General features: G+C 39.3%; 2 protein-coding genes across 2 annotated transcripts in view; both read right to left on the bottom strand.

The window, feature by feature from the left end:
• Positions 1 to 12,478, bottom strand: part of Skap2 (src kinase associated phosphoprotein 2) — a 159,589-nt gene that overhangs the window by 72,766 nt on the left and 74,345 nt on the right. The gene's annotated exons all lie outside the window — the stretch shown is intronic.
• LOC130877251 (protein FAM98B) lies at positions 5,449 to 6,727 on the bottom strand. Its single transcript, XM_057774357.1, has one exon. The coding sequence runs from the start codon at positions 6,703 to 6,705 to the stop codon at positions 5,449 to 5,451; it is 1,257 nt and encodes a 418-aa protein (XP_057630340.1). The 5' UTR covers positions 6,706 to 6,727.

Here is a 12,478-nt window from a genome sequence, read left to right as displayed (position 1 = left end):
AGGTAACCATCTCTTAAGGACACATGACTAGTTCCTGGTACTGAAATGAGAAAGAATTTCTCCATGTGTTTCCAATGTCCTCAACAACATTTTCATAGTATATAAACACATATTTCAAAGGGTTTTTTAAAATATAATATCACTCATATCTGACCAATAACTAACACCAAAGCAAAATTCAGTTTAAAAAATTCTGTAGAGTATAAAACCCAGGCATGTAGCCCCAAACAGCTTTATTAAATTCAAAAATAAGACTACAAAAGATTAAGATTGACATCTGGCATATTTTCCAGTTCATGCTTCCAAACACCAATTGACTCACTCAACTTATAGTAAGAATTATATCCTAAGAAGATGCTTGCATGTCTCATGTCTGCAAGAAGCTATACAATCCTCTAAGATTGCTGCTTAAGTCAAAATATTCTCCAACTATTAGCCAATGTAGGGGTACAGTTAATGCATTCTTAATTATAAATTCACATTTACATTACATTTATAATTTTTAGTGCCCTCACAGGGACATAAGCTTGGATAGATATTCCCTTAATACAAAACAAATCAACAATTGATCAAAAACCTTTAAAATCCATGTCAATCTTAGCTCATAAAATTTGTGGGTGGTTTCTGTTCTGTTTTGAGACAAGATCTCAGTAGCCCGGAACTCACCTCTGCCTCACTGAAATTAAAGCCATAAGTTATCGACAACGTGTTTTGTTTTTTAAATAGGACCTCATTTTGTGGCCTGGGCTTGCCTAGAAGCGGTGACTGTCCTTGTAATCATGGGAATCCTCCTGTCTCAGTCTCCTTAGCACTAGAATTACAAGCATGAACAACCATATTTGACTACCCTGTAAAACTTTGAAGCATATGTGTGTTTCATATGAACAGATGCACAAAACATTTTCCTGAGACTGATCTAACGTCAAATCTTTTCCATGTGGTTGTGTAGCTGAAAGAATTGTAAGGCATTACTAGTCACAGAACAGTAAATTACCAGAGAATACAACTCAACCTTCACTGTTAGAACAGCTGCTCTCAGCCGTACATTTCTAGGACCTGGAAATAAAAGTTGAGCATAAGCTTACTTCTCATTCTATTCTTGCCTTTAAAAGGAATACCTGTTGGCAGTCACGCATGAGACTAACTAGGGAATACCTGCTAGCAGCCACACGTGGGATTAACTGGGGAATAGCTGTCAGCAGCCACGTGTGGGACTGACGGGGATGGCAGTACTTCTGCAGAGTATACACAGTACTCTCCAACAGCAGGCTGCAGTGTGCTGCGCACTGGACTTTCAGCAGCAGAGCTGCAGGTGGTATCTTATTTGTACTTTTTTAAGATGCACAGGCTCAATTTTAAATAAACTACATTATGTTGGACAGCATTCTTAGGAAATGAATTTAGGGGGCTGACGAAAAGGTTCAGTGAATAAATGGTTTCCTGTAAAAAACAGACAAGCTGGGTTTGGTCCCCAGAAACCATGGCAGGAGAAAAACCAACTGGACAAGTTACCCTCTGGGGCCTCCACATATGTACTGCAACATCCATGCACCTCTATGTATTTCTCTCTCTCTCTCTCTCTCTCTCTCTCTCTCTCTCTCTCTCTCTCTCTCTCTCTCTCACACACACACACACACACACACAATAGTAACAAGTACAATCACACACACAATAGTAATAAGTACAATTTGAATTTTAAGGCACATTTTTTTTAAGAAACTGATTTAAAGCTTTTTTGGTAATGGCGCTAGAGAGATGTTTCAGCAGTTAAGACATGCCCTGCTCATGCAGAGGACCCTAATTCAGTCCCTGCACCCTGCTTGGAGCAGCTCATAACTGCCTGCAACTCTAGCTCCAGGGCATCTGATATCCTTAGCCTCTGAGAACACCTGCACCCACAGGCACATACAAATTCACTGACATACTCACATAATTAAAAAAACAAAAATAAAAAACACATCTTTTAAAAATTTGTTTATGAGGTTTGTAGAAAATGTTTAATAAATATTCAACACAAAGCTGAAAGAATATTGATGAGCAGATGATAAATGTAGTTCTGCAGTTATACATTCTGAAACACAAGAGAACTAGAGGCATACAAATAATGATGCAGGTGGTAACTTTTACAGATTACCTTTGAATAATTTCAAAACAAATAGGATTTTTCTAAAGAAAAAATGAATTTTAAAAGCCTTTAGTACATCTTTCAAAAGTATTCTAAGAGACTGATATAATAAAAACAAATAAATTATATATATATAATATACATACATATACAAATAAATAGAGACATATAAATGTGTTTGCTAATTCACTAATCAAACCCTTTGAATGCACCAGACACTGTGATGGGCAAGGGATGCAGCTGCAGTCCTACCTTTGGGACGGTCGCGATTAGGTGTTGTTGAGCTGATGAAGTCATGAACTCGGAAGGAAAAAGAATGAAATAGCTGGAGGACAGTTAGAAGGAAAAGCCAAGGGGCCATGCTGACATTTCATCTACAACCTTAACAATGACTTTAAAGTGATGCTCCCACGCCGCTGTGCATTTTGCTTTAGCTGTTTCTAGACTGGTCTGGAATGTGTCCCATACTGACCTTAAGTTCACTATGTAGCCCAAGCCCAAATTTGAGGTCTCAAACTCCAGATCCTCCTACTTCAGCCTGCTAAATTCTGGAATTACAGATGCGGACCACCAGCTCCAATCAGTTTTAAACTTATAGTCACTAATACAAAGCAAGAAACACAAGAAAAAGAAATTGAAACAGAAGACAGCCTTAAAAGAGACCAACATTGGAGCACTGGACTGAAGGCTCACGATCCAAAGGAGGAACAGAAGGAGAGTGAGCACGAGCAAGGAACTCAGGACTGCGAGGGGTGCACCCACACACTGAGACAATGGGGATGTTCTATCGGGAACTCACCAAGGCCAGCTGGCCGGGGACTGAAAAAGCATGGGACAAAACTGGTCTCGCTGAACATAATGGACAATGAGGACTACTGAGAACTGAAGAACAATGGCAATGGGTTCTTGATCCTATTGCACGTAATGGCTTTGTGGGAGCCCAGGTAGTTTGGATGCTCACCTTAATAGACCTGGATGGAGGTGGGTGGTCCTTGGACCTCCCACAGGGCAGAGAAACCTGCTTGCTCTTTGGGCTGAGGAGGAAGGAAGACTTGATTGGGGAAGGGGGAGGGAATGGGAGGTGGTGGCGGGGAAGAGGCAGAAATCTTTAATAATTAAATAAATTAATTAAAAAAATAACTAAAAAAAATATATATATAAAAAGTGCCCGTTTTTAGAGAACTAATTTTGGCATATTCCTTAAAACTAAGTGTTCATGATATACATGTCAAATGAAAATACAGACACTGGCATCCATCCCAAGGAAGACATGAGAAAGCAGCGGTGATATGTCTACTGTGTGAATGAACTATCTCCCCTCGGGGCTCCCAGAGCTACAGCGCCACCACCTACGATCTCTTCTCCAGATTAAGAGTTATCATACTGACAGGTGGTAGTGACACACACCTTTGATCCCAGCACTCGGAAAGCAGAGTCAGGTGGATCTCTGTGAGTTCACAGCCAGCCTGGTCTGCAAAGCAAGTCTAGGACAGCCAAGGCTACACTGAGAAACCTTGTCTCAAAAAACCCAAAACAACAAAACAAAAAAAGAGATGCCATACCAGAACAATTTACCACAAAGGTTTAACTTTTTAGTTAAAAATGCCAAAGTTAAAATATTGAAAAGCTGCAGTATTTACTAACAAGCCAGGTACAACAATGTGGCTTCATATTAACAGTGTGGTCAGCCTCACTTGAACCAAATCAACTAAGAACGGTGATAGATATAACATTTTATATTTTTCCAAGAATTTGACTGTAATTAAATTGTGTCTGAAGGGATTATAACACATATTCTCAATGAAAATAGAAGTTATAAAAATTTATATAAATAACACATTCTCCATTTTTTTAATGGTAAGATAAGACATTAATTAAATAAATAGCTGAATTAAGTTTTATCTAGGTAATTTTAAATTTCACACAACTGGGGCTGGAGAGGTGGCTCAGCAGTTAAGAGCACTGGCTGCTCTTCCAGAGTGCATGGGTTCAATTCCCAGCACATACAGCAGCTCACGACTGTCTGTCACTCCAGTTACAGGGGATCTGACATCTTTACACCAATGCACATAAAATAAATAAAAAAAAATTCACACAACCAAGTTCTAATGAAGACTGAAAATATAAAAAAGTTTTTTTTAAAAAAAAAACACAAATTCTTCAGAGGATGCTGCTTTGGCAATTTAACATTTGGTTCAATTATCTGTTACTAATCTAAGAAAATGGGTACACTATTATAATTCCATACACGAGCAATTCATAAAAGCATTAGTTTACCAAATGATGACTTTTTCAGATGTTTATGAGGAAAAATATTTGTACAGATGCCCCATGAACCCTTGCAGATACTTAAGAAAAAGATAAATAGATCAACAGAAAAATAGGTTAAAAAAATTGAAGCAAAGCAATTCAGAATGAGAACAGAAGCCAATGTAGTGAGTTGTTATCCTGCCCCAGGGCTCCCACCTTTACTACTGAGTTCACGCCAGAAGTTCAGAAATCACAACTGTCTTCGGATTAGCATCTGGGACACCGTGTTTGCTAAATAGTTCTCAATAGGCAATCAAGCACCTCCAACTAAATACTAGCATGGAATTCTACCATCTATCTTAGGAGGCTAGCGAGCATGACCAACATGGAGAGAGCAAGAGACTGTACCTTCAGGAGGTCCTGGAGATGTGAATCCTGAACACTCAACTAAAATCCTGTCCTACAAAATAAACCACAGTACCTAATATGTGCCACAACAGAAACAATATCTACGGCAGAAAAAGAAATGAAAAAGTCTGTCTAGAGAGAGTGCTAATTTATTTTAAATGTATGAGCATTTTAAATAAAGCAAAACTAGAGAAATATAATACAGAAAGATCTATACTATACAGCAAGATCCCTAATGCTTAATGATAAACACAGCAGCAGAATATACAAATTGATACACACTTTTCTATTTGAAATACAGGTTCTGTATTTTATGTATTCATACAATGCAGGAACAGCTCACTCGGAACTGTTAGCAGTTCTTAAATCTAGGAAGCAGGCTGTTTGGGGGAAGGTTAAAAACTTTTTTTTTTTTTGCTGGTAATAAATATTTAATTTTTAAAAATAGTTTTTGGATTTTTTCTCTTTAAAAAGACACAGCATGCTGAGTACAGAGAACACGGAAATCATGGTGCTGCAGGCTCACCTGGTAGTGTAAAATGGCCTTCAAACGCCATCCTCAGAGACACCACCATGCTCTACCTCAGGGGACATTCAAGTACGCTCCTCAGAACACTATCTCTACATGGTATCTAGTAGGAAGCAGGGCTCTAACAGCTGCAGTCTTAGTATCTTCTGTACCCACCACCTCCTCCGCCTCCCCCGCCATAGCCCCCTCTTCCACCATAATCTCCCCTCCCACCATAATCTCCCCTGCCTTGGAAACCTCCTCTGCCGCCTCCTCCTCCACCCCCTCCTCCCCACCCTCCTCCCCCTCCCCCACCTCCTCCCCACCCTCCTCCCCCACCCCCACCCCATCCACCTCTTCCACCCCCACCACCTCCTCTGCCACCACCTCCACCTCCACCACCCCAGCCACCCCTCCCTCCGCCTTCTTGTCTCTTCTGCCAAGGGGGCATTTCAGGGGGTGGTGGTTCAATTTCATTCGGCCGTCCTCCCCTGTCAGGCACCCTCCCCATAAGCACCTTATTGATGGCACATGCTGTCTTCTCCCGGTTGATGCCACTGCTTGTCCTGATGATCTTGGACAGATCTTCACGGGCAGCAAGCAGATGTGCCAACGTAACTGTTGTCTTGGGCGACAAAGCATACCGCTTGGGCTGGTAAATTCTTGCTATGTTATCTGTTTTTGCCTTTGCTCTATCCGACCACCCAAAAGACTGCACGGTCACATCCAACCGTTTCATTAACATCCGCCGGCGGCATTCATATTCACAGCAAAGAGCATCATTAATCCTTTCCAATTTTTCTGCCTGTTCTGAACTTAAATCAACCTTTAGCAGTGGTTTTCCCACATGGTTTTTCTGGACTTTCGAGAGAATGTCCTTCACCTTCGATTCCACTTGGCTCAGTAGGAGTGGAATGTCAGAAGTGTCTGACTTAGGAACCCCGAGGGCATCACACACAGCTTGAACTTCCTGGCAAATTTCACTGTTTTTATCTAACTGAGAATTTTTATGTTTCTTCTTTTGTAATATCTGTAAAGCTTGAAGTTCTGTACTTAAAAACAACAGAAGTTTCAGGCAGTCATCCTTCTTCATGAGGCGGTCTTTAATATCTCCTGATATGAGTACCGAGTACGGACAGGCCATCTCTTTTAAAAACCCACTTATCTCAAGCTGGAAGCTCTCTAGGTCGTCTCTCCCGGCGGAAGTGATGCTTTCTTCCAGGTTGCATAAGGACTTTATTTGAGAGCCTAACCAAACGCAGAGCTCCGAAAATTCAGGTGAAGACAGTCCACCCTCTGCTGCCTTGGAGAGCGCCTGTTCCTCTAACAATGGACCCTTATACCCCAGGGCCTCCAGGGTGTCCAGTACGTCCCCCTCCATGTTAGTTTCGGGCCCCAGCTCTGGCCCTCTCATGGTCGCTTGGCCCAAAACTGTTCGTCACTCTAAAAATCCCTCTAAAAACTTTTTTTTATTAGAATCACGAATTACATACTTTTACATAATACAATTTTAAAAGAGAAAATAAAATCAGTATCTTAAGTAATTTCAATTATTAAAACCATAACTGATAACTAACCTATTCAGTATGAGCTTTGACAACACAAGTACAGGTTTATAGTACAATGTCACAACATGAAAACAATCTGCCTGTTCATATAAAGGCACCACATGAGAACGCACACAGAGCCAGCTGCCTTTAGCTAATCCACCCTGCCCTGAAGGTACAACTTCTTTACCATTCCTCCAGAAGCACACCCCTTCGCACCACAATTAACAGAAATCGTCCAGCTGGTCCCGAGACAAATCTCAACTCTCTAACACTTTCCCGACTGTAACAATATAAATATCTGAGGAAAAACAAAATACCTGCCCTCTTTAAAAGACTAAAGAATATATTCTTTTCTGAAAGTTATTTCTTACTAGTGAATTTTAGAGTTATTTTATCTATTTTTAATTTTAAATTTTATTTTTATTATTTTTTTAGAGTCACATGAAAGTAATGAACTTCATTCTGACATTCCCATATAAATGTGCTATACTTTTTAGTGCTCTTAATTTTTTTTCCTAAAATAAAATGAATTCAAATTTGTTGACATAGGTTGAGCATTCCTAATCTAGAAATCTGAGTTCTAAAATACTACAAATTCCAAACTTTTGAGTGCTATGATACCACATGTAGAAAATTCCACACCTGCCATCAAAAGAACACAGGTGTAGAAGACACTGTATAAAATTACCCTTGGGTTATGTGTATAAGGTATATATGAAACTTAAATGGTTTCATGTTTAGACTTGAGTCCAAGTCCCAAAATATCTCTTATTTATGTACAAATATTGCAAAATCTAAAAGAAAAGAAAATGGAAACATTTCTTAGTCTCAAGCATTTTGGAGAAAAGGTATTCAACTCATTTTACACAAATAACAAAATGATCTATGGTTTTTGCTCTGTTTCAACTTAAATGTCTTCAAACTCATGTGAAAGTATGCATTAAAAATTGTGCCAGGCTTTAACTGGTATCCCAAATTCCATCTGGAAATGAATTTTATAGCTAGGCCATAAACTTCTAAAGTCTGAAGTTTTAATAGATATGCTGACACAACCTTAACCATAAGAGTTCTAGCAACTGCTGTGCTAATAAATCTGTCTGTTTCTATTACGCTTGTGACAAATCCATTAATATGAATGATGTCCACTTCACACAGCACACTCCACAGCAACTGCACAAGCTATGTCATCTCCATTCTGAGTAGCAAATCAGTAATCAATATTTGTAAAAGCAGCAGCTAATCCTTTGTAAAATCACTGCTTCCGTGATTGAAGAGTTTGTTCAAAACACACAGTTAATCCCTCTTCATCTGCTTGAGCCTTCTATTCATCCCAGCCTCTTACTGCGCGGGCCGCAGCCGATTAATACATCTCCACATGCTAAACATGGCCTGACAATTGACACAGGGTGGTGCTGACAGGATAAGCTCTACAAACACTGGCCTTTCAGAAAGAAAGGAAACCTGAAATGAATGTTCAGGAACCCAAAGTTTACAAACAGGCTTACCACTGCCTCCCCAACTCCAAAGCCCGACTTACTGCGCCCCAATGGATCCCTGCTTTTAGTGTGAGCAAGTCTTCTAGCTGGCTCTAGAATAAACTGGTTTATTCACTGAGCCTGCACTGTTTTAACCTTTAAGTGGGGGTGATGGGGTGGCCAAGAGACACTCACATGCAGAGAACAAGTGGGAGAGTACTAGGGGTGACGGCACAGCAACTGATTTCAGCTCTTCCGAGTGCTACACTGAAAGGAAATCTCATAAAGAAAAGGACCTTAATGGTGAGTGCAAAGCTTCCGATGGGAAAATAGACATTTTCAGACTGGGAACTGATTACCAATATAATAAAACATTCTGTTGTAACAGAAACAGATATAAAGCCACAAAGCAAAAATTTACTGATCTCTAGCAATCCAATCATTCTTAAGGAAAATATTAAATTAAATTTTATTTAAAGTCCCAACATAAATTTCTGTAACAGTTACTTCAACTGAGCTACTCCATGCAACCTTAATTGAAGTTGCTTCAAACAAAATGCAAATTCATGTCAAATTAAGAGCACAGTCTAGACACAGAGAAAAATTATTTTCGAAGCCAAGATATGGAATGAGATCAATTTTTTTAAGACAACATAAACAGCTCCTTTATATGAACCGCTTGTCATATCCAATTTAGGTGGGATAGCCACCAAGCTATTACTAAAGTCTTGCATTTGTACTCCTCCTGACAGGCTGCAGACACCCCAGGAGGAGAGATGTGTGCGGCAGGAAGCCAAAGGCACGGGGGACTTCAGCAGAGACGCCAAGTAGTCGACACTATCATTTGCTTCAGAAACAGACAAGGTACTAGAAGTTATTACAGAACATGAAAATATGGAGGCTGTGGCAACTTGCCCACATCGGGAAAGACTGAGCATGGGCAAAGCCAGGAAATGATGAAGTGGGAGAAGGAGGAGCCAGGGAGCTGGCCTTTAAAAACAAAATAAAGAAGCAGGGCACAGAATACAGCTCCATGCTAGAGGGCTTAGCCTACCATGCACAAGGCCCTGGTTACACTCATATCACCAACAGAAAAAAGGTAGCAGTGACAGGGAGAGGGAAGGACCCACAGTCAGGGAGGAAAGCGCTTTGCTTCCGGTGTACTTGCTAATTCATCATCTGCAGCAACATTCCCTGTTTCTCGACAAACCATGCTTTAATCTGACACGTAGCTAACAAAATAACACCAACACAGCAATTTAGAAATCTATTAACTTTCATCTTACTTAGTAATAACAGATTCATGTGTAATGTTAAATAATAGGTTAAAATGATAACTAGAATTTAATTTCAGGTGGTACCGTGGGTGCACTGCATGTTTTAGATGGTATAGTGAGTATTGTAAGAGTGCAGTACGAAAAATCTAATTGCTTTGTTAAATAGTAGGCAAAATAATTTGCTCTCAGTTGAATTTGTTATAAAAAGGATGATAAATCACTAAATCCTACAAGATAGCCAGCTTAGTCTAATTAGTCTTTATAATGATATTTTGATCTGTATTTTCCTTTTTTGTTGTTGTTTTATTTTTTTAAGACAGAGTTTCTCTTTAGGTTTGAACCCTGTCCTGGAACTAGCTCTTGTAGACCAGGCTGGCCTCAAATTCACAGAGATCCACCTGTCCCTGCCTCCCGAGTGCTGGGATTAAAAGTTTGCACCACCACTGCCTGGCTGTAAAGATTTTTTTAAGTCTTATTTTTTATCAGAGATATTTTATGCATCCCTTGAGGCAAGTGTAATAATTGCTTTGATAAAGTTTACCAATAATATTTCAAAGAAAATAAAATCATAAGTCTTCTAAAAAGAAAAAAACTCCTGGTTATGACTTACAACGCAGTAGCCACTTTATTCTGTTGTTTATATTAGATGGCATCAATTTCATCCAATAAAAGTCAAAACAGTATTGTTCCTGTAAGACAAGTGTTAGAAGGAGGTGACACACCAGCTTGCCTTAGTATAGCTAGTGATCACAGGGGCTTTAACAGAGCATCAGTGTGGGCTCAGAGGACTTAAAGCAAATGGCACATCAGTCCTTTCCAATCAGTGCCTGGCTTATGAAGTTCTCTGAACTCCACAGAAAAAACAAGTCAGAGCTCTTGTCCAAATTCAGCCTTGAAGACTTAATGGGTAGGAATTAGTAGTAGTAACTGAACTAGTAGAATTTAAGAATAAAATATATCTACCTGACATTTAAAGATAAAGAGATGATGGAACTTATATACAAAATATAGGGGAGGTGCAACACCAATGGACAGGTGTAAACCTGGACAGAATCAGCTGAGCACACATGCATCTGTATAAAGAACAGAGAAACACACGCCCGTGTGTCTGAGTAGAAAAGGTGTAAGTAACCTTAGAGCAACCATTTATATGCCAAAATTGAATTTATTTATATAGCCATCTTTGTTTGCTACTTAATATTTACTTTCTTCATCAATAAAATCAAAATTTACAAACTATATGTCAGTAAGCCACAAGCTGACAAAAGTACCACACACAAGATAGATTCTGAAGACAACCATGACTGGATATTAAGAAAAAAAATCAGTATTTTACAGAAAGGGATCAAAAAAAAAGCCTGAACAAAATTATGCCTGGAATGTAATTATTCAATAAGTGCATATTTTAAAAAATGAAGGCTATTAGATAAATATAAAGGGGGGGACAAAGCCTAGGTTTACTTTTGTTAAACATCTTTCTTCATTTATTTGTGTGTGTGTGTGTGTGAGCATGTGTGCTGCAGTGCACTTGTGCAGGTCAGAGGACAACCTTCAGGAACTGGTTCTCTCCTCCCACCATGTGTGTCCTGGGAACTGAACTCAGGTCAAGCTCAGTCTTTACCTGTTGAGCAATCTTAACAGTCCTAGCTTTACTTTATATGAAATTATGCTTACCATGGTGGATTACAAAGTAAAAGTACACCTCAAAAGGAAACAAAACTTCCATTCGAGTCAATAAACTATAGGAAAATATCAGAAAGACCAAGGCAATGGCAGTACTTTATAAAGAACTTGTCAAGCACTGAAACGGCGAACCAGGGGACATTCCAAGTGAAACTTAACCCACTTGTGCTTGTTTTCTAGGAGCCAAGTGTTTTAATGGCTTGTAACTTTAGTTGGTGGCAGATAAAAAATAACATTATATGGTTAAACTTTCTGTACATACAGTTATGCAAAGTCTAGAATATTTAATCAATAAACTTTCAATAGTGCTGAGAACTTTACATTACATTAATAAATGGGTGCAGTGAAAGCATGATGTATTGACCTCTGGAGGTCTTGATGATCTAGTCAATATGTCCACATGGGACAAAGATGGCATTCTCCAAATAAAAGCATTCTGGATAACTAAAGCTTAGACGCATTAAATTCAAGCAGGTCAACTGGTCACGTATTCTGCAGGTCCACACCGCGAGTCACGGAACCACATCCTGCATCACTACAGCTGCCACAGACTGGTGGACTACTCTAGAAGCGAACGAAATGCCACTCGACTGCTTTCTCTTCCTGTCTCTCTGCTGAGGATAAAAAAGTGAAAACTCTTTGTTTTCCATTTTGGCCAATCTATAATGAGACTTATTGCCCTCTTGGAGATGCACGGTAATTTGTAATAAGTTAGCATCCTCCGTAGGCATGTCTTGGCATACTACAGGCATTCCCAGTTACACTGTTCTACAGTTTCCAGTCAATTTAGCTCAGTGAGTGCCAACAAATGCTGCTCTAAGAAAGTTAATTCCATAATTGGAATCTAAACTTATTAACTTCAACTGCTCAGAACTTTGTTTCAAAGTAAACTGGAAATTTTTTGTCTGTTCCGTGACAATAAGGTATGATTGTCATTCTTTAATGAACGTTTACTATAAACTTAGAATATGCCAAGAACCTTGCTGGACCATGGAATTTTTATTCAGATAATTAGAGACTCATGAAGTTGTAAGAAACAGTACAGGAATTCAAGCTGGTAGGCAGGGCTGCAGGAGTTGGGTACGGTGGAGGGCTATGCTCTGATATAACAACTTTACATGACAGTAAGTTCTAAAAAAAAAATCACACTGAAATCCTGACTTAAATAGAAAACTTGTGACTGGAGATATGCACAGAAGTCA

This window comes from Chionomys nivalis, chromosome 1 (genome assembly GCF_950005125.1).
Source record: "Chionomys nivalis chromosome 1, mChiNiv1.1, whole genome shotgun sequence".
In the NCBI taxonomy this organism is placed as follows: Eukaryota; Metazoa; Chordata; class Mammalia; order Rodentia; family Cricetidae; genus Chionomys; species Chionomys nivalis.
The sequence above is the reverse complement of the archived record's forward strand: the minus strand, read 5'-3'. Positions and strand labels throughout refer to the sequence as shown.